At 37.4% G+C, this 27,276-nt stretch overlaps 1 protein-coding gene across 1 annotated transcript in view; it reads right to left on the reverse strand.

Annotated features, from left to right (window-relative positions):
* CNTN5 (contactin 5) overlaps positions 1 to 27,276 on the reverse strand; it is a 294,289-nt gene that overhangs the window by 47,836 nt on the left and 219,177 nt on the right. Inside the window, exons 13-15 of the mRNA XM_068395332.1 lie at positions 26,080 to 26,207; positions 24,978 to 25,153; positions 8,781 to 8,901 (exon numbers count right to left, since the gene is read on the reverse strand). Coding sequence (XP_068251433.1) covers positions 8,781 to 8,901; positions 24,978 to 25,153; positions 26,080 to 26,207 — 425 coding nt within the window. The remainder of the gene's footprint in view (positions 1 to 8,780; positions 8,902 to 24,977; positions 25,154 to 26,079; positions 26,208 to 27,276) is intronic.

Below are 27,276 nucleotides of genomic sequence, written 5' to 3' on the forward strand. Positions count from 1 at the left end.
CTGATGCTCCATCTACAATAATAGACTATCTTCCAATATTGTGAATGTTTCAGCTACACTGATATGCTGAAAAGGGCCAAAGCACAAATCTGAACTTTAGCACTGATCCTATACACTATTAGGTTGTGAGCCAGTCCCTATTGTAATTTCAACCCTGTGCAATTATGCCTTTCCCAGCCAATGCCTTGGCCAAATTAATGGATTACCATGGGCTGGGGCAGATCTCAACAGGCAGTTTGTTGTGCCCACCGTGTTTTGAGAGGGGAGGGGGACCAGGAATGTAGCTGTGTGGATGGGAACTCTGCTGTACCCATGGGCCTCAGGGAGCAGTTTACTATTATGGACACATTCTGTGAGTCCAATTAATGGGGTCTGTGCTCAGGGCATCTTCCTGGCCTTTGCTACAGCTCAAATGTAATTTCAAGGACCAGGAAGAATCTGCTGACCTTGTTTACGTTTCATTTAATAATGTTGTGTCTGATGGCCTTTAAACCCAAGTGCTTGTCTTTAAGTTTTATTGGCAATATCACAACTGAAAGGAGCAGTGTGGTCAACCTAACCAGCAGTTCCTGCATTATATTTGCTCCAGGTCAGCGGAGTTCAGAGGAAACATTACTTCTTCAAAAATATATCATGAGAGTGGATTTCTTGCTTAGATTGGTAGTTTTGCCTGTCTACAAGATAAATAGATTTAACCTCTTTTTTATTTTTAGACCACAAAATGTGTACTCTTAAACCACATTTTGTAGTCACGAAGCTTTCATCCCTTCACACTACAGGATTGCTCTCTGCTCCATTTCAAGATCTTACAGCTTCCAGGTAGCTGTTTGATCTTAAAGCTCATTTTACTTACAGTAGGCATGCACAGTGCATTTGGTTAGCTTTCAGTGCACAGGCTTAAAATACATGTTATACATTGTAGAAGAAAGCTGATTTTCAGCTTATTTTGAAGGAATCTTCCTGCCATGAATGTTGTACTAATATCTGCATAGTTCAAAGGATTTTAATTAGTTTTGTGTATGCTAATAATTTTCCAAGGGTGTGCAATATTGCTGTAGAGAATTAAGGAGACCGGACATTATTTTTTCTTCCTCTAGAAAAGCACAATGTCTATTGACATCCATAACAATAGAAAACACATTTTAAGCAGCAAGAATGAAAAGGATAATAAAAGCAAACAACAGTGGACAAGCTATTACTAAAATACCCAGAAAATATCTGACATCTAAATCTACTAAAATCCTTAAGTATAAACCAGTGAGATTGTACTGGAAACAAAGTTAACTGTATTAATGCTTAGAGAGCACAGGTCTATTTGTAACAGAACTGAGACCAATAAATTATTTATATTTGAGTTTCTCCTAAAAAATGTTTTATAATATATATGTAGTATATAAAATACTTTTATATAAATATATAAAATATTAAAATTAATAGATGTGCTGAAACAACCTTCTATGTGGTCATTGATGAATACAAGGGAAGATGCAGAAATAATTTCTCTGCATTTTATTTATTTGACCTCTTTTTGTTACAGAAGATGGCACTTTTTGTTAGTTAAAACCTCAAATAAAAAATAGAGCAAACTTGCCTGCCTACTGCATTACTGGAGTTCAATTGCAAAGCGCTAATAGTCTTTTTCTTTGCTATGCTCTCTCAGACTTAGTTACCTTGCAGTATCAACCTTTGCTACAGGTTACAGTTTACACTGTTTACATTGCAGAAAGTCAAACATCGAATAAGTAATTTTGGGACTAGTATCCTATGCTTCTTTGCAAAACCAGATGTCAGGCTGCACTGTATCTAGAACATGTAAGTGGAGCAATCTGAAAGAAAGTTTGGTGATTTGGAGATGAGCTGACTGCTCCATAGGCTGTTGTAAGGCAGTGTGTAATGCAGCATCCAGCATCTGTATGAGTAATTTTCAAACAATGCTACTTACTCTCTTGGGTATAACATATTGTAAACCAGCTTTACAAGAGTAATTTACAAATAGGACTTAAGCGATGGAATTTATTTGACAACTTAAAGTTACTGAACCCAGTAATTTATTATGATAAAAAGCTTTCATTTGTTAAATAAATATTAAAATACTGGAGACTTGGTACCGTTGATTAGGCACTGAAGCTTTCACAGATGTAAAAAAATCCTTTAACTTCACAACCTTGTATTCCTAACTCAGTCATGATGACCGTAAAAAGAAATGTGATGCAAGAAAGGGATAACCATGAAACATTGGTGTTTGTGGTGTCACTATCATTGCTAACAATACAGAGTTTTATACAGGAAAAATCACTCACTCAATTCTAAATGTTTGAAGCACTGTCCCCATCCACATCAGTTAATAAAAATTTTACAGTGATCCTCTAATCTGCAAGAAACTCCCTGGTGTTCTTGGAAACTGCTGCTGCACCAGTACTACTCACCTTAGTGCAGGTGAAAGGGATCTCTACTCTTAACAGACTATAGGGACCCTCACACTGATCTTTGTGAAAGCATGTTAGACTCCTGTGTGACGTTCCCAACTCCCACTATTTTTCTTTGCTGAACTGTACAGATGCTTTTCTAAGTCAACCCTCCAAACTTGCAGAAGAAAGAACAAGCAATATACAAAAACTGGTTTTGGTAGGAGATTTTTTACTCGAGCTTTCCTTTATTGCAACCTGTGGCAAAGCAATGCTTCAAATGAGTTCATTAGAAACTCTGTGTTTCGAGAGCAAAGAGAGAACTTTTACCAAAAGTGAACGCAAGAAGCAGCCTTCTGCTCTTAGCTACAAGCTCTGCTGGTGTTCTTCAAAACCTCCCTGTCTATGAGTAACAGGTTTTGTACTGACCAATTAAATAAATTCAAAGGGAAAAACACTGTTGAACTTTTTAAAATGTAGTTGATTGGACCAACATAAGGTAATAAAAGTTATCCCCTTCACAGTGTCAACTTTTTTATGACAGAAGTATTTGGTGTTTTAAACATCTCTACAGTGAAACATGGTGGAAGCATAGGATCATGAAGATATCCTTTGTAATGAAAATATGAATGCACAGTTTGCTTCAAATTTCTGCAGCATAATGGGGAAATAAGAATATAATAAGCCCTTTTTGGAAGATAGGCTTTCAAAAATAAATTAACTTAGCAAGCAGGCAGTTGTCTTGAGGACACCTGACACATTGCTGGCTACAAAATCACCTGAGACATCTGTGAGATGTAAGTCTCCTGGCTGGTACTTGGGGTTTTGGTAACCGTGTTTGTGATCATATCATTAGTGTCAGAACATGACATGCATATTTATTCTGTATTAGAGCCCTCTGCTTTGGTAATCACTTTGTGAAAATTCAGTATAAAGACAGCTCTACTACTGATGTGCCAATGATAGATGGAAAACCTGCCAAGCTGAAACATTCTGCTATTCTGCTTCTCTGCTACTTAATATTCACTGAAAGTTTAAGATCTGGGTGGATAGATAAAGGCTGGTAAACAGACAAAGCATGTGACATGGGAAAACTATTCTTGGACTGATGTCAAGAACAGGATTGACATTCATAAAAATCATAAATCACTTCTGCTCTTAAATGGCTGATGACCTCGTGCTGGGAAAAACATTTGTTGACTGTGTAGCGAATATCTGTATTCTCCTGTAAACATCCTTGTTTGCACGACAAACAGCTATTCTGCACGTATTTTCCATGGGTGAGCAAACAACAGAAGGCATAAATGAAGTGAAATCAGGCAATGACTTGGGTGTCAGGACTGTAAGTCCATAGCTGTGATTTTTGATGTATTCATTCACTCCACTAAAACTATTTCTTTGACCATCAGACATACATAATTCCTGTTATGGGATTCCTCTCAAGTAGCACATTTGTGTGGGCCTGGTGCCAGAATAGTTACCACCCTATGTGAAAAGCTGTTTTCTCTTCTGGATGTCCTTGAGCTGTATCAGCCTGCCCTATATGCCTTCTTCTGCTGCTATGGGTTCTGATAACGGTCTTCCAGAAAATCTTGCAGCGGCATTATGGCTTTACCACTATTTGCCTCATTGCCCTGCTGGAGGGCAAATCTAGTACAGAGGGCACGAGCCTGTTATTTAGCTTTTCCCTTTCCCACTATGCACTTCAGTGTATCGGCTTAAGCTGTTGACAATGATTCCCCTGAGGACTACGTTCATTTTTTGGGCAGTAGTCAGCTCAATGAAAGAAGCAAATATTTGGGTTTCTGGAGATACTCTGAATTGTGCCCTACACAGTAAGGCTCTCATTTGTTTGTCTCCTGACTTCTCTGCTCCTGGCTACTCTGCCTCAGAAAGGCAGTTGAACACATCTTGATCCCACCTAATCTACTGCCTGCAGATATAGCATGCTCTTGAGGAGAGACAAGTGTGGTTTTGAGGCTGGGTCTGAGACAGCTAAAAAGAGATATCCTACCTTGTGGATGAGCATTGCAGTTACTGAGCTAAGCTGTAAGTGACTGGCATCACCTCTTCTGCCTTAAATAAATCCTGGCCTTTGAGTCAAATCCTCTCTCTCATCCTCCCCACATTCAGAGAGTGAAGGACGTCTCTGGGGACTTCCACAGAGTCAGGGCATCTATCTAGAGGGGATGATGGATTTCAGATGGATAAATAAAAGACCATGACTTATTTTTTTAGCTACCTAATAATAAGAGCAACTTGTGATGATGAATTGCAGAGAATTTTGTAGAACCATATTTTGGAGAGGAAATGCTTTTGGAAGTTAGGTAGCAGCCTACCTGAATATAAACAGATGATGTCAGGTATGTCAGGACAGCAGACCTCTGAAGGTCACTGTTGACTAGCATGAGACTGCTGAAATACTTCTCGTTCACAACCCATTCCAAGATTAAAATGCAAGACACTTAAGCTGGAAAGCTAATGTACTACCTGACAAGTCCAGCTGCCAACAGAACATCTCTTCCTAATGAAATCTGCATTATTAGTAGGGTTAGAAAAATGAAACAGAAAGGGAAAAATAAATAACTTGGGCTAGAAAAACAGCATTTAAGGAGCAGGGAAATTACTAGTGGCCTCTAAAAAGTTGTTTCTTACTTCAATATACATAATTTAATCACATTTTCAAAGCACTTAGAAAAGTATTTAGGTTTTGTTTTGAGTAGTAGGTGCTGACAGGACTTGAATCTTGGTTTTCTCCAAACATGATCTAGAATATCTTTTCATATATAGTTTTGAAGTGTTCCTGAAAGAGATTAATTAGATAAAAAACATTATGGAAATAATATTAGACATGTATTTCACTGTAACTTACCTAAAATCAAGAACTGTAAGGTAGCGAATTTGAAAACAGTTTTAAAAAATCTATAACCCATTGTAGAAAGTTGCAGAATAGAAACTTGCTGCTGTCTTATTTTCTTTTGCTGTTCACACACACACACACACGTACATATGTACTAAATTTCTAAATCTCCTTGCACCATTAATTACCTTCTTGTAAGTAGTTAGACTCAAAAGAATTGAGATTTACTTGGCACTATTTATTCTCTGTTCTTCAGATGGTCTTTCACTGGTGATGTTTTTGGAATTTAACTTCTAATGTATAACGCAGAGCAAAGAAGAACAAGGGCAAACATAGTGACACAGTTAATTCCCTGGCATATATGCAAGGGATCTTCCAATAGAGCAACTAGCGAGAATGTTTTCAAAAAAGATAAATATGGTTTAAGGATACTCCATGCTTTCTCCACAATAATTGAGACTGAGATGTTGCAATTGCTTGAAAATGCAGTGGTGAATGTCTGTCTGTCTGTTGAAGATCAGCGTGCTAGTTATGAGCAATAGGAGTCTGCAAAGAGTTAGTTTCTCTTTCCTCCATCTGAAGAGGCTGCAGCAAGGTATAATTGTCTTCCAATGCACTTGTAATAAAGTTCTAGAAAATGTCCTTTGACTTAAAAATAATGCACCAGTTGAATAAATAATTGAAGATAAATTTAGTCAATTTGCTAACAGCAATAATTCTGATAATCGTGAATATCTAAAGGAGGGAAAATTAGATTATTTTAATTTAATTTATTATGTATGTCCAATTTATTTCCTGTAGAAATGGTGTAAGCAGAACAATTTTTTGAGTAAAAATTACAATGTTATATTAAAAATACCAGATGAACCTTACAATATAACTAATGATTGAAATGCTGTTGTATGCTGGTATGATATTATCAACATTCAAGACTGGCATTTTCTGCAGAGACAAAAGGAGAGACAGTAACGTCAGAACAAGGATGTGCTGGAACTTTGTTCATATCGGTTCTTCATAGTTCATGACAAAGCCTCTGGTATCTCGGTTCGACCATGGGCTGCAACATTTAAGACACAAAGGTGTTTTGTAATATGCATAAAATGAAATTGTTTTACCTAGAAACTATACTGGAAATAAAGAATAATATAACTTCAGATTTCAGACTTTACTGCATAGTGGCAATGGGTTTTGTTCACGATGACTTTCTCTGTCAGGTGGAATTCTTCAGAGTTTATTGAAATATTTATTGAAACATCTGTTGCTGCTGATCTCTTCTCCTAAGCAATGTCCGGTATCTCCAAAAGCTAAACCAAAAGAAGTTTGAAAGGTGCTGCAATTTGGCATCACCAGACAGTGTCAAATTGCAGACCACTGAGTGCACTCTATAAACTAAGATAGGGGGAGAAAAAAGAATTAGAGATAATGAAATGAAAATGAAATGCCTGCAACAGTACAAGGAGAGATAGATTAGGTTCTCCTAAATATTTTGGATGTTTGAAATGCTGAAGTTTATAAAGAGTAATCATTAGCAACTTCGCACTAAATGTGCTTCAAACATTTTCTGCAATATAAAACAAAACCATCCTACATTTTTTGGTGAAAGCAATACTGACACTGCAGGATCTTATTGCCCTCATTTGCATAAGTTTTACAGATATCTTAAGGAAATTGACTACTTCAGCAAACCAACCATATCCTATAATTTAATGAAAACTGAATTTTACATCAGGACAAAAGCAGTCACATATTATAAAGCATTTTGTGAAAGCGATGCAAACATTTCTCACTGTATCCTATAATTATCCAATCATAAAAACAAGAAAAGGAGAACATTGTAAGCAAAGTATATTTGAATTTAAATTCCATTATAAAATAGTCATAGTTTTCATTTTATCAGAAAGGTGGTATGGTAATGAGGTACTCAAATACATACATTCTGATACTGCTTACAACAACTTTTTTTTTTTCATCTCAAATCTCTTCCTCGGAGAAGCATTTATTTTCTACATAAAATTCAATAAACCTATTTATATAACTGGTATTCTTGAAAACATAATTTCATAGCCAGTCTGCAGTATCATAGATAACAGTAAGCTAAGAGATTTTTGTCACGAATTGGTTCAATGGCATTAAAGTTGAGATTGCCTTGCCTATCCATAGAGCCTCCAGCTCCTGTCAGAGAGGTAAAGGTAACACATGAGGTCTTGCGTAACCCACAAGAACAAATCAGATTTCATAAGGCAGCTAAAATGGCATTACATGTCTGTGTTGAGGCAACTGAATACCACCATCCCAATAGTGCCATAGCTCGCAGAAATCTGATGGCCCTCAAAGTGACTTTATGGAAATATTTAACAGCTGCTTTCATCAAAATGTGAAGAGCCCTGCAGTCAGCCAGAAACATTCTTTATCATTTAAAGCATATGTTTATCCTAAAAGTGATGGATATGAACATATCAAATCTAAAGATGTGGTGGATTGTGGTAGAGTAAGTATTTTTGAAAGATGGTAATCTCTAACTAGTTTTGATTTTTTTTTCCTGTAGTTTTTCAAATGTTAATAAAATATCTACCTTGATTTATTCTTTCAAAAAATGTATAATCCACAGTAAGCTGTGGATTCAAAAAATGTATAATCCACAGCTACCCAGCTGTGCTACCTAGTAGGGATCCATCTATCTTGACATTGCAGGACCCACTGGTTTTAATGCCAGTAAATGAACTGTAAGTGCTCAAGTCCCATCAGACACGGAACATGTGTACCTGTGCACACACACACAGGTAGTGCAGAATGCAGAAATATTCTGCTTAAGGGAATGCACATATGGTACTAACACACTGCTTTATTGTAAGCTAGCTGGTGTCCTAGATATGATCTGGGATTCCTGCAGCACAACCACTCTGTGTTCCTGTGCATAATCAAGAACGTTAAATGACAGGTAAAGCAACTCAACAGATTACAGGACTGGGTCTAAAGATGCACTCAAAATTTGGTGGTGACAATCCCATATGTGAAAAAAAACAAATCCCTGTCATATTTGGGGGCTTTTGGTTCATTGTTCATATCTATCATTTCACAAAACGCTGCATGGTCCCTCCTCGTAGGAAGTGAATGAATATTCCTAAACCATTAAACCTGAGAGAATGGTTTGCCCATAAGATGAAACTTAAAGCATCACATAAAAAAGCACAGAGCTCATCATACCTACCTTACGCAGGCCCGTGAATACTAATTGTCTACAGTTTAGCTAATCTGGTATAGCTTTTGTGCTATTACCTCTCTTAAGACTGTACTTCCATTAACCAGACGTCTTTTGTTTCTCTTTGCCATGTCTGCAGATCAGTTCATGGTGAAATTGTTTTCAAAGACATTAGGTTAATCATAAATGTTTTCAATAGTATAAAATCTGAAGAATAACGCATAGCACAGATGTTCCTGAAGCCCAGATATTTAAATTCCCGGGTACAATAGTTTCTGGTGATTACGTTTTTAGGTGGCACCGTGAACATACTCACCCCTAACAAGCAGCTCTGTCTCATCTGACACGGTGTCCGCTACGGTCTGAACCCTGCAACCGTATCTCCCAGCGTGCATCAGGAGGATGTTCCTGATCATTAAATCTGCAGAGGACGCTTGCTGAAACAGGGATGAAATGCCAGTTTAAAATTCAGAAAATCTGTGTTCAAGGTAGTTCACGAGGGTGTTTTGTGCAGTGTGAGAAACTCATGATTGCAGCTTTCATCTTACAACATTTATGTGCCTTAATACCCTCTTTGGAGGATTTTCAGAACACTGCACTTATACAATTATTAATAGGGATTAAAGAACAAGATTTCAGGTTTTTAATAACTTTGACTTTGCTTAAGGCACACTGTGCATATTTGCGTGCTCAAAGAAAATGATTCCAAACTAGCACAAAGAACTTCATTAAAGAGATGAACAGAAATATTTTGGATGCAATCCTTGGTATTAAAAAAGTCCTCTTACAAATGAAGAGTTCTTTCTTCCTTTTCCCTACAATGCCGTGACAATAATGCTAAATACAATTGAGGAAATATGAACAGATTCTCATTTTTCCTGTTGAAACCTGTATGTATTTAAATCTTAAACATGCAGTCCCTGAATGAGTGTACAGAGAGAACCAGTTCGAATTTTTATTTTTTAGTATTCTAGCCAACAGTAATTACAATGCCCCAAAATTAAGAGCACAAAAGAGAAAACTGGAAAGTAGAACAGCCTTTTGGAGGATAAATTGTTTTTGCTAAGAATCTATGTATTATTTAAGAAATTCAAGCGATAATATTAGATTTTATGTCTACAAAATCATTGTTATATCCAAACTCACTGGAGTCAATAAATGTTGCTCTATCAGATTTAGTGAGCCCAAGTCCATAGATATAGTTGATTTAATATAGTCGCTACTCCCTGAAAGAATAGGTAAGTGAGAACAAAAGTCACCCTGACCACACGGTGTAGCAATTGCAGTTTACTTTCTCAATTCTGTGTCCTAAAAATGGTTGCAACTTTTTGATTTAATGTAAGCACCAAAAACTTTAGCAAATTACCATAAGTATTTTTGTTCCTTTCAAAACTTTTTTTTCTCTTAATAGTCAAATGGAAGTAATGTTAACATGTTAACTGAGGATAGACAAAATGTTGGGCAAATATCTCTAAATTTCCTTACTATTGCTACCTTGTTTGATAGGTGAACCTAGAATGTTAATTTTTTTCAACATCAACGTAGAGTTTGTAAAATATTATATTATAGATTACATATACTTAATATTTTGGGTATAATTATGTAAAATATAATATACAATTATTGCCCTTATACAATCTATAATATGTAATACATAATTTTAATAATTGCACAATAATATATAATTTATAATATATCATAATATATATAATATATTGTTGTATTATATAAACCAGTATTATATTATTCCACTATTCACTGTATTATCCAGAGTTTATACAATACTATTGATATATAAAATATACGAAAAATATATTATATAATGTACAGTACAATTTATACAGTAATATGATATAATATAATATAATGTAATATGATGTAATGTAATACATATAATACAATATGGTATATATCATATTTGTTATATTAAATTGTATTTACATATATCATATATTGTATATTATATATTATATTTTAATAATTGATTACTATGTAGCTAATGTAATATAATATATGCCACTTTATATTATATATTATATACAAGTGTTTATATGCACGTCCTCGGTGTTTCACTTTAAGAAATATTTATTGAGTATAGGCATTTCCCTTCTCAGATTTTATTTACTTTGCTAACCAAACAAAGATTGACAGTCTTTCCTTGAATGACATGGTCCCTGTGTCATAATATTCCTGTGCAGTGGTTCTAATTTGAGTCATTTTGATCCTGAATTATACCCTGCATTCAAAATAAAGTCTTACTAGGGGTGTACATGTTGATATTTCTCTAGCTGTGATGGAAATATGTCACTACTTCACTAGATTCATATTTCTCTGGTTTTTGGCACATGCTTATTCTGTGATCAGGTAGTTGCACTCAGAACTTTATCCTTCTCAATCATTTGCAAATTATGAGCTGCCACTTTGTAACTGGTTGTCCATATGTGCATGGCCTTGTGCTTCAAAGTGTTACATTTCTTGTTGTTCTCATGTGCTATTTTCATCATCTGCTGTATTGGTAATAAGTCCAATTTTATACCATACAATTGTCATCTGCATGCTTTTATATCTTATGCCAAGGTCATTAAAGACAAGATGAAATAGGATTGGTTCCAAGATCCAATCTTCTATAGTTTAGTTTTTTTTTTCTAGGCAGAAGAATTGCTTTTCAGCACATCTTGGCACACCTTCTTCAGCCAACCTTCTCTTCATTTGCATTTTTGAAACTGCACTTATAATAATATTCCATGTAGCACCAAGGCAAAATCTTTATCGAAGCACATTCACATGCAAAGAAGGAAAGAGAGGTTGCTAGCGAGACTAAAGTGAATGTGGACATGATCTATAGCTTAATAACCCTGTAGATCTAAGAGTGTGAATACAATGGTAGTGTTTTGCCTTCTGAAGTGGCCTCGTTAATGATGTTGCTGGAGGGAAGATACTGAGACCAGTCAGGGAATAATGCAATTCCTATATTCTTGCTATGGCATATCAGAAATCACAGCAGTGGAAAAGAATATCTGAGTACTCTGTGGCTCTAAATGCAAAAGAAGAGTGTACACTCCTACTAGGAGTCAACTTCAGGATAGAAATTTTTTAAGCTGTCTAGCACAGCAGCATTTACTAGCCATTGAAACATGGGTTGCTCGAGACGATTAGTGATTCCAGTACAAAGCCTTAGCCATTAGAAGGATAAGACCAGAAGCAGTCCACATTTGTCCTCTCTTGAGGGTAATTTACATTTAATGTGTGTTTTGTCGTTAAGTGGGAGGAAAAACATAATGGATAGCAACTGTCTGGTTTCATTGCTCAGGAGCTGTTAAAAATCTTGGCTGTCACTCTAACTTCCAGAGAGTTCATGAAAGTGTGAATCTTAATATTCTTGTCAGGAAAAATATATGTATTTCACCTGCACACCTGTGTAACTGGGCAGACAAGCAGCAATTGAAAGAATCATTGCTGTAAGTGCAGAGCAGTGCAGTACAACAGCTCCCCATGAAACACATTAATTACAGCATAACAGGCTGTGCAGCCAGCATTGCTCAGGCTGTGTGAGTGGAAAGAAATTAAACTCATTGCTTGTAATACAGATAAATATATGCTCAGACATTAGATTCTTGATCATGGGAAATAATGAGACATTTTAGCTTCCATTTAGATAAGTAGGAGCTATGTTTGACCAGGACCTCTAAAAAAGACCATATTATTTGCTATTCAGGGGTATTTATAAAGTGGTCTTTATGAATTTTTCAGACTCTTCCAAGTCCTGGAAGATGGATTATTTTGTTGACCAGTTTATTCTGTAATGAGAGGCTCAAGGCTGCAACAGGGCCTGTGGGGGTTAAACTGATGTGCTGGCTTTCCAAATCTTAAGAAAATCTCCGCACCATGTAATTGCAGCTGCTGCTTAAATTTGAGTGATTACAATCCAGTTTAAAAAAACCTCTAAGCGGGAATGCAGCAGAGGCTCCATTAAGAAAAGTATCTAAGGTCAGAAACTTTGTCTTCTGTTTTTAGTCTTCTCTCAGTGGAAAAAGAAATAATGCTTCATCAAAAGCAGAGACACCCTTCCCTTTGGGGAAGACAAAAACTGGGTGACATGAATGTCAACAGCGTAGAAAGATCTCTCATCTGGACTAACATGAATTAGAACAGCCTAGTGTATCAGCAACTGTGTAGTCCCAATATTATTCAAAGCTGAAATTAAAGGTGTTTAAATTTCTTCGTCTACATCTAAATTTTGACTTTATTAAGTGTATGTTTTTAAAAGCTGCTTTTTATTCTACTAATTTTATGCTCTTCTGTGACAGGGCATAATTTCCAATAAGTGCACTATTTCAAAGTAACATTTTATTAGAAAAATCTATATTCCTTGGTGTTCTGAATATCATGTTATCCATTTAGCCAAGTTTCAAAAGTATTTATATTTGTTCAGTATAAACTTCTACTGTGTGGAATATATCTTGTACTTTACTGAAGTTAAGGCTTAAAAAAAACCAAACCAAACAAAACAGATAGGTTTAACAGCCAACTTCTAATGATTTTAAGGAAAGCTAAATGTAACCTTCAAGGCCAGCACCAGCTATGGACCTGCTGTAACACTGAGCACACTCCTGGTCTTCATTAAGCAGTGAATAAATAATAATACAGCTATTAATGCTATCTGTCATGACTAATGGTTCTCTCCAGGACAACAAGTTATTGTACAATACATATTATGCTCCTGACTATCCCATTCATTAGGTTCTGGGCAGCTCCAGTGCTGAGTGCTGTGTCAATCTATTGTTCTCTCTGCTCCAGTGTGGCACGTTATCTGAGGCCATAGTTGTGTCTGCAATGTATCTAATTGGCTTTGCCTGTAAGGTATTGCTTGAAGTGATTTTTCACAAGAATAAGTGCCACCTATGCATAGCATTCGATTTTGATGTGGAGATACTTCCCCAAACTCAAAAAGGCTCCAAGGAGCATGTAGTATGCGTACTTTGGTCAATGAGAATAATCTTGTTAGATTTGTCTTTTGCACCCATTGCCCCAATGCTGGGGATTTGCAGAGGGAAAAAAAAGCTAACTCGCAGTGAACTTACTGTTGGTGAATTAATACTTTTTCAGCCATCCCACATCCCCACAGAGAGGAAGTCGTATGTGGATTTTTTCCTTTCCATTTCATAAATCCTAAGAGGTTGTGAGTTTCTTTGCAGTAAAGTAACTTTTACATACGGTTCTTCAAGTGAAGAGAATTACACTTATTCTTCCTGTGAAAGCGAGTTATCTTGAGCCAGTTGCTAGGAAACCTCCCTGTTAATCTGTCCATTCATTTGCTGAGTTTTATCTCTAAACCAAGGTGTTTCATTCAGTATCCAACCTTTTCTTTTGAAGGCTTTGCACAAGAACAATCTATAATCTACATGCGTTTGAAATGGAGCTCACAGTTACACCGTAGAGCACTTTTTTACCATCTAGTAAGTCTCTTGTTTACTTCCCCCTACCTCTTCCATGGAAGAATTAAACACTGGTTTGATTATTACACAGTTTATCACATATGTTCAAACTACAGAATCATACGTGGAAAATATATATGAAAACTAGGAACCTTAAATCATTCTCTTGTCATTATTTCACTCCTAGCTTTCATTTAATCTGTTTCTCATGCTGCTCTTTTTCCACATTGATCATCATACTTCCCTTCCACACTCCAACTGCAGTCCTATGAATGTAGCTCTTATTTATCTGTGAAAGAGGGATAAAAAGGCAAAGAAGTTCAAAATACTGAGATGATGTGGTGACTCGCAGCTCTCAGCTTCTGCACTGCAAAGGCCTGGGGTCTAGAAAGGCTGCCTATTATTGTACTGAGGATTCAGGTTGGGAACTCTACTTGGACAACATGTGGTAAAAATTGTCTCTCTTCTTGGGAAGAATATGTTTAGAAAAGGTAGTGAGACTTATAAATTATCATGATTCAACAAAACCTTAAATCAATAGGAAAAAAGAGTGAGCAAACACTGACTGCCGTTGCAGGAAAACTTTTATGATGAAAGCCTAAGGGGTGTTTGAGTCATTTCTTTACTATGACTACAGGGGTTTACCAAGGCTTGCTGGCTATCATCTAAATCTCTTGGCAGTGAGAGGTGAAGATGCTTTCCTACAAAGTGGTTTCTATACAGAAGAGAATGCCTGGGAGTTATAAAAATCTTGAAAACTACCTGAACATTTTGTAAGGTCATATTCTCTATAAACTGAGAACAGTACAACAATGGTCTACAATTAAATGGGACTCAGATTTAATCCTAAAGAAGAATGACCCAGGTTGTTAATACTATCTTGTTCAGTTTAAATGATTATTTAAAATATATGGATTATTTAAAATACAACACACAAGTTAAGTGAATTCCTGACTCATACATCATTATTTGATTTAGCATAATAGTCTTTACTAATGAAATTCAGTCAGATTAAATCAAAAAGTGATTTCACAGTTCAATCTTGATTGTTTGACATATTTGATTAGGAATGGAGTTTATTTTTGGTGAATTTATCTGAAGCAAACTAATGATCTTGCAGAATAACTTCATGGCAATGTTAGCTTTGTACCATCAACAGTAAATAAAAAATAGCAATACAGTAAAGTTCTTTTAAATTATGCTGACAATTTGTATGTGCATTATGATGGATTGTTGGCTTCAAGCCAGCTTCTGTTCATAACATATTTAGGACAATTTAAGTGCCATTTCATGCAAATTCTCAGGTTTGAAAACATCAACCACTTGCCTGTTTCCTGCTTACGGTGTTTACAAATAACAAATATTTAATTTGTCAAAAAGCAGCAGGTTTCTCTGTTGATATAGTGATGACAGAAAATTATATTCTGAATTCTATCTTTTAAACATATAAGTACATTTGGAACAAAGAAAATGAAATTATTGTTATATAGGTAGTATGTCGTGTACTGGGACAGCTTTGTGAAATCTAGGGATTCAAGAAAACAGAAAAATTATTGAAAATGTGAAGGAATGAGAAAAAAGATGGGATATGAAATGGCAAGCTTCAGGACGGAGAGGTCCACTACACTGATGTTGCTAAATTCATGTTCTGTATCTGAGTTGCTATTACCAGGAGAAAAATGGAAAAAAAGACCAAATAATACGGGGTACCAGTGCTCCTGTTCAAAGATGCAGAAAGAAGGAAAAAGAGAGCATGGAGCTACACATATGATTTCTGTAGTGATAGGGTGGTGATAGTGATGGATGAGGATGACAGAAATGAAAGCAAAACCCATCTGGAACAAGTGTGCCATTTTGAGAGGCACCAAAACAGGAAGCACGAAGAACAGACATGTGATTGGGATTTCATTAGTCTGCTGCATGAAGAATGTTGTGACAACCTTACATGAACAGAGATTTATTAGCAGGGTCCATAAATGATGGCACACATCAACTCTAGCAAAGGAAGCTACCAAGATGAGAAATAAAAAAAAAGTTAATGAGAAGAGAGAGAGAAAAGGAAAATAGAAAATTTTTCCTGGTGGCCAGACAGAAAGAGTATTCTCCTCTTGAGGCTCTCTCCAGTGAAGTAGGTGGTGATGAGGAAGACGATGATGAGGATTATTTTTTGCCTTTTTTTTCCTAGTGTTCTAACCTTTACTTTGGGACCTACTCAAACTTTCTATATATTAATATTGATTGGAATATGTTAATTAAGAGCAGTTGTTGCACAGTGATTGATTGCTAAGCTTCTGAGCACATATATTATTGGATAATATTTATTAAGTATTTACATGACCATTATCTACTTCGCTGAACGCTGAGGTTTGGTTTACAAAACAAGAGACAAAGAAAGGGGGCAGGAGGGAGGGGTGAGTTTCAGGCCAGTGGGAGCTTCTTCCCATGAGACCCCACCATAACAACACAATTGGGGTTTGCAGATGCAAGGCCACGAGAACAAAACCAGATCAGCACTGTAAGAACTGCAAGGGAGAAATACTTCCAGGAAGGCTCTGGAAAATACTGCCATGACAGCTCAGGAGAAAGGTTGCAGAGCTACAAGTGAAAAATAGAGAGCAGAGCTGCAAACGGAAGGCCTTAGCGTTAGGAAGGCTATTGATCATGTGTTCAAACGATCAGCTGTGCTGTTATAACCCAGATTAACACTGTGCCAAGCAGTTAAATGATCCATCAGCTGCAAGTAAACAGGGGAAAGAATGGACTGTCATGAAACATCTTTTATTTACCCCAAGATTTTTCTCTTTAGAATGTTTCTTGTAAACAAGGGTAGGTAGAAAATACCTTAATAGAATGAACCACTGTAAAAATTATCTGACTGTATTTCATGACTTTTTTATTACAATCATTTTTTTATAGTAATTGGTATTCAGGAGTGTTGAGAGACTCATATTTTCCAAAATGATCAGTTATCTCCCTCCTCCAAAGGAAAATTAAATAGAGGAGATATTACTTATCATCTCTCTCCCTTACTCTCTATTCATTGCCAAAACCACAAGCACTTGGACACAACAGTTCATGTACTTGTTTGATTATAGCAAATGTTCGGAGTGTCCTGGCAGCATGCAGGTATGTCTATAAATTCAGTCAGTTCCCTGGGACTGTTTATATTCTGGTCAGCAACACATGGTAAAGTGCCTTATTAGACCGTGGTCTTCACTGTGTTTAGATTTTGGTTTGCAGTTACCAGTCATAAAAAAAACATTACAAAGTTTTTTGACCAGAAATCCTTATTCCATTTTGCACCTTCCCTAGTTTACAGTAAATTTGTGTTGGCAAAAGACAAGAAAATTTTTTTATTTTGAGTCTGCTTCTGATCATTCAAGTATTTAACTGCTGTGGCGCGACAAATGGGCAAAACCTGATAATGAGCACAGGGCTGAAATATCTGGAGGTTTGAGTTGACAGTAACGGCTGTGTCCAGCCTCTTCCATCAGCAGGAAAGTATTGAGAGAAACAGTGAAACAAATTGATAGCAATGAGGTTAATATAGCAGCATTACCCTGAACAGAAATTCTCTCTGCATAGAGCACATATCTTCCACAAGACTTTTGAAAACTTTTGCTGTTTTACTCAGTGTGGGGAGGAGGGAAGGTGTTAAATAAAACCCCTATTTAATTAGCCTTGTTTGGTTTTATGTCCAATGAAGAGTAAAGACGTTATTATTAACAGCCTGCTGGTTTAATTGAGTCTGTGTAGTATATAACTTAGTGCTGCCTATTTAGAAAATGCTTAGGAAATTTTAAATTTAACTTCTAAAATATGATTAAAGTACCACAGAAAACTAAGGAGAGACTTGAAAATATAAGGCAAGGTGCAAAGTTATGCTCTCTCACAGGTTCTAGGTTATCAGATTGAAGTCTCCAGTGCTAGACAGTAGTTAATGTGTTGTCCGGTCTGTATCTACTGGCCTTTTTTAAGTGAAACAGTGTATTTCAGTTCACTTGCATGTGAACAAATGACCACTATACAATATAACATGACAGGTTATGCTTATTGCTTCCCATGGTGGCAGTTTCAGTTAAGATCAAAGACCAAGAAGATATTGAGACTAAATCACTTTCTTGAGTCTGGAAGGTCCTCATGCAGGTCAAAGTGGGACACTAAGAGCAATGCTGCTGCTTACCAGTCTGTGGATAACCACAATAAGTAATTTCGCTTGGCTGCTTGGAACGATGACAGCTGGATGAAAATCTACTCACAAAATCAGATGTCTTTAGCTAGAAAAGGGATAACTCCAGGACAAAATTAAGATCATTGGAGATCTTAGAAAATTCTGAATAGAGTTTTGAACAGGACTTCTGGATTTGGCACAAAGGACGGAAAATCAAAGTTACCCTAATAAAAGCAAGCAGGTCTATATTTTCTGTGCTCAAATGCTCACTGATGTTACTAGAAGAAAACCTTGGCAATTCAGACTTCTATGCAAAATTACACAGATTACCCCTTTCAGACACTAAAATGTTATCGAGTCTTTTGGTAGACAAAGTAAGACTTTTCTAATGCCAAAGGATTCTGGATACATGTAACCCTTTGCATTATTGTTCTGCTACCAAGTGTACTGTGGAGTTATGCATAAACAACATTTGGGATGTTTTCCTTTCCTTGAGTGCAGTCTGCATCTGTCACTCCAGTGGAGTTTGGTCTCTTTTCTTTAATATTCCCTTCATGCACAGCTTTGTTCAACTTGACATCCTTACCACACTTATCCTCTTGCCAGGCAAGTCCTTGAAGTACCTAAATTGCTATAGGTACTAAATCCTTGATAGCTCAGTAAGTAACAACAAAAACACCTTCAATTTTTTTAAGAATTAGTTCTCAGTATGAAAAATGGTAACATTTTTTTGGGGTGGAAAAGCTACAAATATAATTTAAAAACAAGCAAAACACTATGTACTATTAAACGAAGCTTTTCCTTTTCCATTTAATTGTAATTGCTAGGGAGCATGCAATTTTAGCAAGCGGAAATTTATCTACAGCCCAAATAAATGTTTCTTTGGTGACAGCTTTTATAACACTGCATTAAGCATCAGAATGTTCATCATATTTAACACCTGGGTCTGCCACAGTGAAAGCATGAGCAATGCAACCAGTGGTGAGAGGTTGACAATGGTTTTGTTACTAACAAAACCCATTCAAATAATGTTCAATTTGTCAGGCTTTCAAACAAATAAACAAAACCTGAACAAACCTGAACATTTTTCTGTCATCTGATGAAGTATCAGTGTGTGCAGAACAAAATGGATATGTAATTCTATAACTTCATGCACAAAAGAATATTATTTTTCTTCCCTGTGCTGCATTAAAAGCATTTTGTTCAGGATCAACTCATGCAATTTAAAAAAAATTATTTCATTCAGAAATGTAAAATAAGGAATATAGATGGAATTCTATCAGATTTCAAGTTTTCTTCAAGTTCCTTTTTTTCTGCAGTCTTAAATCTGTGTCTTTATCACATTGTGTATCACTCCTTTTAAACTGGATAGGTTAAAGGAGATTACATGATAGAAAAAACAGAAGAGGTTTATTTTATCTTGTTTTCCCCTAGGACCTGGTCATGCTTTAGGTTTTAACAAAGTAAATAAATACATTTTTATCCTTGTGATTAATTTCACATGCTTACGTGGTTAACAGAAATGATAATGAGATACAATTGACAACATTCCACTAATGTGTAATTATGGGAATTATAGAGTTTTTGGCTCAAAATACTAAAAATTTGCTGTATTACTACAATAACTACTTTCAAGTTTTGCATATCTCAACTGGTTCATCTTCATTTTGGGACAATGCAAAAATCAAGATATGCCTTTTGGTGAATAGAGATCTACATATATTTTAACTACTACTTTCAAAGATGGAGAAGGATGTGTCATATTTTGTTTCCAACAGCATTCAGAAAATTTCAGTGAGGATTGTCCTAACTAGGTCATGTTTTGGTATCTCTGTTCTGAAAAAGTATGTTCCCACCCCCAGCCCCATACTGCCTGTAACATGTTAATAGGCATTTTCAGCCCTCTTCCAGTTGGTCCAAACCTACCCTTTCATTCTCTCTTTAGAGTGAAAACCAGAAAAGAAATGTCTTGACATTTAAATGAGTTAGGAATGCAAGTAAATGAAGCATGGCCTGACCACCTCTTTTGTGAGCAATCTTGTAAATGCAAATGAAGCTAGTCCACTCTAAAAACATCAGGGTCTGACGCTTCATTTGGTATTTCTTTAGAGTAGCATAGTATTTCACTATTTCAGCACTATTTTAACGGTGATGAGGTAAGATCTAATTTTCTAATATTTTGCAAAATATGCAATGCCTTCTTTTCAGCCTTCATTTTATTTTCTGATCAGCTGAAGTTTGCTGTTTTAAAAAAATATGTTTTAGGAAAAAAAATTGCTTGTGTGCCTCTGAAAAGAAAGATGCCAGATTTTTACTTAATAAACACTTTTTTTTAAAAATACACTTAGTCATTTAGACATTGAGCATTGACTCCATTATGAGTGATTAATACTATTTTCACTTAGTAAACTAGCAGTGACTCCTTAGCAACACAGTGAGAAGGAAAGCATAAACTCATACTAAAATAGCTGGTTAAATCTACTAGGTTTTAGCAAAAGTCTAGTCATGTCAGGACAATAAAAGGAATCTGTAATTTCAGTGAGTTTTGCATGAATATTTGTCTGGAAATGGTCCCAGTATGTAATCTACCAGGTTCTCGCTTTGAATGAACTTTACTTCTATCAATTTGAGGGCTTTCTCTGGTAGAAATGAAATTAATGAAGAATTCTTGTTGAATCACAGAATCACAGAATCACAGAATGTCAGGGATTGGAAGGGACCTCGAAAGATCATCTAGTCCAATCCCCCTGCCGCAGCAGGATTGCCTAGACCATATCACACAGGAACGCGTCCAGGCGGGTTTTGAATGTCTCCAGAGAAGGAGACTCCACAACCTCTCTGGGCAGCCTGTTCCAGTGTTCAGTCACCCTTACAGTAAAGAAGTTTTTCCTCAAATTTAAGTGGAGCCTCCTGTGCTCCAGCTTGCACCCATTGCCCCTTGTCCTGTCAAGGGATGTCACTGAGAAGAGCCTGGCTCCATCCTCATGACACTTGCCCTTTCCATATTTATAAACATTAATGAGGTCACCCCTCAGTCTCCTCTTCTCTAAGCTAAAGAGACCCAGCTCCCTCAGCCTCTCCTCATAAGGGAGATGTTCCACTCCCTTAATCACCTTCGTGGCTCTGCGCTGGACTCTCTCTAGCAGTTCCCTGTCCTTCTTGAACTGAGGGGCCCAGAACTGGACACAATACTCCAGATGCGGCCTCACCAGGGCAGAGTAGAGGGGGAGGAGAACCTCTCTCGACCTGCTAACCACACCCCTTCTAATACACTCCAGGATGCCATTGGCCTTCTTGGCCACAAGGGCACACTGCTGCCTCATGGTCATCCTGTTGTCCACTAGGACCCCCAGGTCCCTTTCCCCTACGCTGGTCTCCAACAGGTCTGTCCCCAACTTGTACTGGTACATGGGGTTGTTCTTGCCCAGATGCAGGACTCTACACTTGCCCTTGTTATATTTCATTAAATTTCTCCCCGCCCAACTCTCCAGCCTGTCCAGGTCTCTCTGAATGGCTGCGCAGCCTTCCGGCATCTCAGCCACTCCTCCCAGTTTTGTGTCATCAGCGAACTTGCTGACAGCGCACTCTAATCCCTCATCCAAGTCATTAATGAATATATTGAATAGAACTGGTCCCAGAACCGACCCTTGCGGAACTCCGCTAGACACAGACCTCCAACTGGACTCTGTCCCATTGACCACTACTCTCTGTCTTCTTTCCTTCAGCCAGTTCACAATCCACCTCACTACCCGATCATCCAGACCACACTTCCCCAGTTTAGCTGCGAGGATGCTGTGGGAGACCGTGTCAAACGCTTTACTGAAATCGAGATAGACCACATCCACAGCTTTACCATCATCTATCCACCGGGTAACATCCTCATAAAAGGCTATCAAGTTGGTTGAGCAAGACTTCCCGTTGGTGAAGCCATGCTGAGTGCCCCTAATGATCCCCCTATCCTTGATGTGCCTAGAGACAGCACCAAGAACAAGTTGCTCCATCACCTTTCCAGGGATGGAGGTGAGGCTGACTGGTCTATAGTTCCCCGGGTCCTCCTTCCTGCCCTTTTTGAAGACTGGAGTGACATTCGCTTTCCTCCAGTCCTCAGGCACCTCTCCTGTTGCCCATGACTTAGCAAAGATGATGGAGAGTGGCCTAGCAATGACTTCCGCCAGCTCCCTCAGCACCCGCGGGTGCATCCCATCAGGGCCCATGGATTTATGGACATCCAGGTTGCTTAATTGGTCCCTGACCCAGCCCTCATCAACCAAGACAGATTCCTCCTCTATCCTGACTTCTTCTGAGGCCGCAGGGGTCCAGGGCTCCTCAGGACAGCCTCCAACAGTATAGAGAGAGGCAAAGAAGGCATTCAGTAACTCTGCCTTCTTTTTATCCTCTGTCTCCAGGACCCCCACCTCATTCATCAGTGGGCCTACATTGCCTCTAGTGTTGGCTTTACCTGCAATGTATTTGAAGAAGCCCTTTCTGTTGTCCTTGACCTCTCTTGCAAGGTTTAATTCCAAGGAGGCCTTAGCTTTCCTAGTTGCCTCCCTACATCCTCTGACAACAAGATCTACAAAATCCTGTTTTCATAAAACAAATGAAATTACATTAAATTAGTCTTTGACAGGAGGAATGACTTTGGAAATTGCCTAGACTGAGGATTTTTCACAGTGATTAAAAATTCCCTTCACCACAGAAGATGGTGAAATGCACTGAAGGAACCATATAATACATTTTATATTTCAGATTTTTGGAAATGACTTGAAGTTAAATTGTAATCATGGGATGTTTTGCTGAATCAACTAAAGTTTTAACCTTGAAGTTATATGTTATATAAACAGTATATGTTTAGTGCTGGATTTTGAGTACTGGACTTCCTCAGATGAAGATAACTATGCTAAGATCCTTCACATTAAGATATACCTTACTAATGTTTTTACATTAAAAGGTTTATTGAAGTAAAACTAAATTTAAAAAAAAAAAACACCACAAAGTGAATGTAGTATGACTTCCATAAAGGCATGCAGAAGAATGAATTGATTGCAGCTGACAAGATTTTTAATGCAAAGTTAACTTCTCTACATTGTGCTCAAATTAGATACAGTAACTTTTAAACTTTCCTGACCTTTGTGAGCTTCATTTTTCTCTATTAACATAGAACAGACATTTGATTTACATTTCATTAGTGGGAGATTGAGTTAAATGACTGTAGATTCTATTTCCAAACTTGTTCATATTAAGAGATTTTTTGCTACTAAGAAAAGTACAAACCATTTTACATGGGACAGGTTTCAATTACTTTATTATGGCATTTCACAGAATCACAGAATCACAGAATGTCAGGGATTGGAAGGTACCTCGAAAGATCATCTAGTCCAATCCCCCTGCCGCAGCAGGATTGCCTAGACCATATCACACAGCAACGCGTCCAGGCGGGTTTTGAATGTCTCCAGGGAAGGAGACTCCACAACCTCTCTGGGCAGCCTGTTCCAGTGTTCGGTCACCCTCACCGTAAAGAAGTTTTTCCTCATATTTATGTGGAACCTCCTGTGTTCCAGCTTGCACCCATTGCCCCTTGTCCTGTCAAGGGATGTCACTGAGAAGAGCCTGGCTCCATCCTCATGACACTTGCCCTTTACATATTTATAAACATTAATGAGGTCACCCCTCAGTCTCCTCTTCTCTAAGCTAAAGAGACCCAGCTCCCTCAGCCTCTCCTCATAAGGGAGATGTTCCACTCCCTTAATCATCTTTGTGGCTCTGCGCTGGACTCTCTCTAGCAGTTCCCTGTCCTTCTTGAACTGAGGGGCCCAGAACTGGACACAATATTCCAGATGCAGCCTCACCAGGGCAGAGTAGAGGGGGAGGAGAACCTCTCTCGACCTGCTAACCACACCCCTTCTAATACACCCCAGGATGCCATTGGCCTTCTTGGCCACAAGGGCACACTGCTGCCTCATGGTCATCCTGTTGTCCACTAGGACCCCCAGGTCCCTTTCCCCTACGCTGCTCTCCAACAGGTCTGCCCCCAACTTGTACTGGTACATAGGGTTGTTCTTGCCCAGATGCAGGACTCTGCACTTGCCCTTGTTATATTTCATTAAATTTCTCCCCGCCCAACTCTCCAGCCTGTCCAGGTCCCTCTGAATGGCTGCGCAGCCTTCCGTTGTGTCAGCCACTCCTCCCAGTTTTGTGTCATCAGCGAACTTGCTGACAGTGCACTCTAATCCCTCATCCAAGCCATTAATGAATATATTGAATAGTACTGGTCCCAGTACCGACCCTTGCGGGACTCCGCTAGACACAGGCCTCCAACTGGACTCAGTCCCATTGACCACCAATTTGATCATATTAAATTGTTTTTGAATCAAGGGGTAATATTTGAAATTGGTCTGCATATTTTTTCTATATGATTCTTACTGACTTAAGTAACGGTTGCACAGCTAGAGCCTACCTCATGCAGGGGAGTTGGAAAATATACTCCTTGCTATTCCGATATTAAATGCTAGGCAAGGAAAAGCATTGGGAGGTGAGGGTATTCCAACAGCCATGTTACCTATGAGAAAGACATCAATGCTTATAGCAGCATCCTTTCTATATTAAAATCAGCAGAAGAATGTAAGGAGGATTTGATTCAAACTGCTTTCTGTTCCCTCACAAAGATCATCAGATGCCTCACTAATAGTAGGATGTATAAGTTTGCATTTAATATCTTCTTGATTAAAACTACTTGATGTAATTCCAGTGACCTGCAGTTTGCACGTCCCCTAGCTAAAATTTATTTCCAACCAGTGAAACCAGTTATCTTTAAATTTGTTCAGAATTTGGTAAATGGGAGACATGTAAAAGCATGCAAATTTCTATCAGTTTGCAGCACACAGATGACAAACGCATGGTCACTTACTGCCTTGATGCTTTCAAAGTGTCCGCCTTCTTTTTCAAAGTCAATTGGCTGCCCATTGATTGTCCAATAGAAAGTGACATCTAGTGTGCTGTCATGAAGGGCTTTGCAACTGAGGACAATGCTTTCTCCAACTGTTAACTCTATCTTCTTGGGAGTCAGCTCTATTCTTGTAGGTTCTTGAAATATAGAAGGATTAAGAACATTTAGATGGAAGTCTAGTTATAGTGTAAGGCCAAAATAATACAGTTGAGTTCTGCTTAGTCTACTCAGAGCTTACATTTACTGTTTGTTTCAAATACGTAGTGTCAACTACTGAAATATATTGATAATGCACACTAAGACATGACAGTGGTTAAGAGAAGGTACAGCCAGTTTCATGGAAGCAATAAGGCAGGATCTTAAACCACTATCTGTAGGACTTCTGAGATGAATTAATTAATTAATTTTATTAGTGTCAGAAAAAAGCTTTTTTTTTTCTAAGATTGCAGCACCTGGAACCTTGTGATTGCATGAAAAACTCCGTTTTGTCACTTAAAATAAAAAAAATCATGTTTCCAGGCATGCTAAATATAGGAAGAAGCGTGAAAAATGAAGTCAAAAGATTTGAATGCCTAAAACCAAAAACCATGATCACATATGAATTCAGCTGAAAAGTGACAAAAATGTGGTTTAGAAATTAATTTCAACTCAATGATTTCATTATTATTACTGTTCTAAGGAACTATCTTTCCTTACATTTTATATTGATACAATTATTACTTTAATCCTAAGCTTTGTTCCCATGCAGAAAGAGGTAGGAGTGAGTTCCCAAAGCTAAAATAAGTTAAAAGGGATATTGATTCGTTTACTTATATAATTATTTATAATCTGAGTGATTTAATGTATGTACTAATTCTTCTGACATACATCTACAGATGAAGTATGCAAACTGATGAAGGAATAAGATGTCTGACCAGATGGAGGTTAGCCCCCCCTCAGCTTGTTGGAAATGCTTTTTTATTCTGCCTGTACAATGCTGTTGTATGGTTGGCTGGGGATTCCAAACAATAATGAAATATTAGTAAAGAGAAATCATCATTATTATCAAAGTGTTTTTTCATACCTTTAACAGATACTGATGCAATGATTTCTGCAGATCCAAATACATTTGCTCCTTGGCATGAGTACCGTCCTTCGTCAGACTTGGAAGCGTTCAGGATTCGCAGGCTCCCATGTGGAAGAATAGTTATCCTGAAAAGCATAAATATATAAATATATAAATATATCTCTCGTCCTAGCACCCAAATTCCATGACGATATCTTTTAGATCTAATAAATAGGATTAAGGACTGCTGCCTCTGTAGCAAGGGATGATGAAGAAGATAATTGAATTATCTTCTGTTTTGAAAAGGTTATAATAAAGCCATTTTAGTTCTTCTCTTTCCTTAATTCAAAAAGTTTTAGGGAGGCATCAGTAGATTAGTATCCTTTGACACTTATCAGTAGTGAATTTTAATGAACCTTTTGTAAAAAGTAAAAAAGGTGATTCTTCGTAATTTGTCTTTAAAGTTTCACTGCTATATTATTGTCAAATCACATTTCAATATCAAGCACAGGCTATTCCATTTAGAAAAAAATGACCTTAAAAATCAAATCTGAGAAGAATGAGAAGTAAAATGTAAAAGAGAAATAGAAAAAGCATAAAATTAATTGTATCTGGTCAAAATATGATTTATGGCATCACTACACAGTGTAGCATAGGGACTTAAATAATCTCTGCCTTTTTGCAGCTCAGCTTTTATTATTTTCCTCGAGCCTTGTATGATTGCAGCTCCACTACATCTCTAGGTAAGCAACCCCACTGAACCATACTCATGAGAAATGTTGTTCAACCATTTACATTTAGGAGTCTCAAATTTTGGCTTTGCTTGCACAGTATTAATCATAAAGTCCATGAAGCTACATAGAGGTGAAAATTAACACATTTTTGCTGTTCTAAAATGACAGAGCCCCTGAATTTATTATATGTTAAAGCTGCAGCCCTGGAAGAGCAGTAAATAATCATTGCTCCTTTCCTGATAGAGAAGAACTACAAGCCTAAATGGAACACGGCAACTCTTACACGGCATTTAATCCAAGCCCTGCTTACGGATGTTGTATATCCTTTCCCAGGCTGGGTGGTGGTTATGACTCTTTCAAAGGACATGAGAGATGTAGGTTGGAAGCCCTCCAGCAGGCATGGACACTGAAAGCAGATAATCCTCAGCAAGTACTTTCAGCATCACATAGAACTGGAGGAGGAGATGAAGGAATTCTTCCT

This window comes from Nyctibius grandis, chromosome 2 (assembly GCF_013368605.1).
Source record: "Nyctibius grandis isolate bNycGra1 chromosome 2, bNycGra1.pri, whole genome shotgun sequence".
NCBI classification, from domain to species: Eukaryota; Metazoa; Chordata; class Aves; order Nyctibiiformes; family Nyctibiidae; genus Nyctibius; species Nyctibius grandis.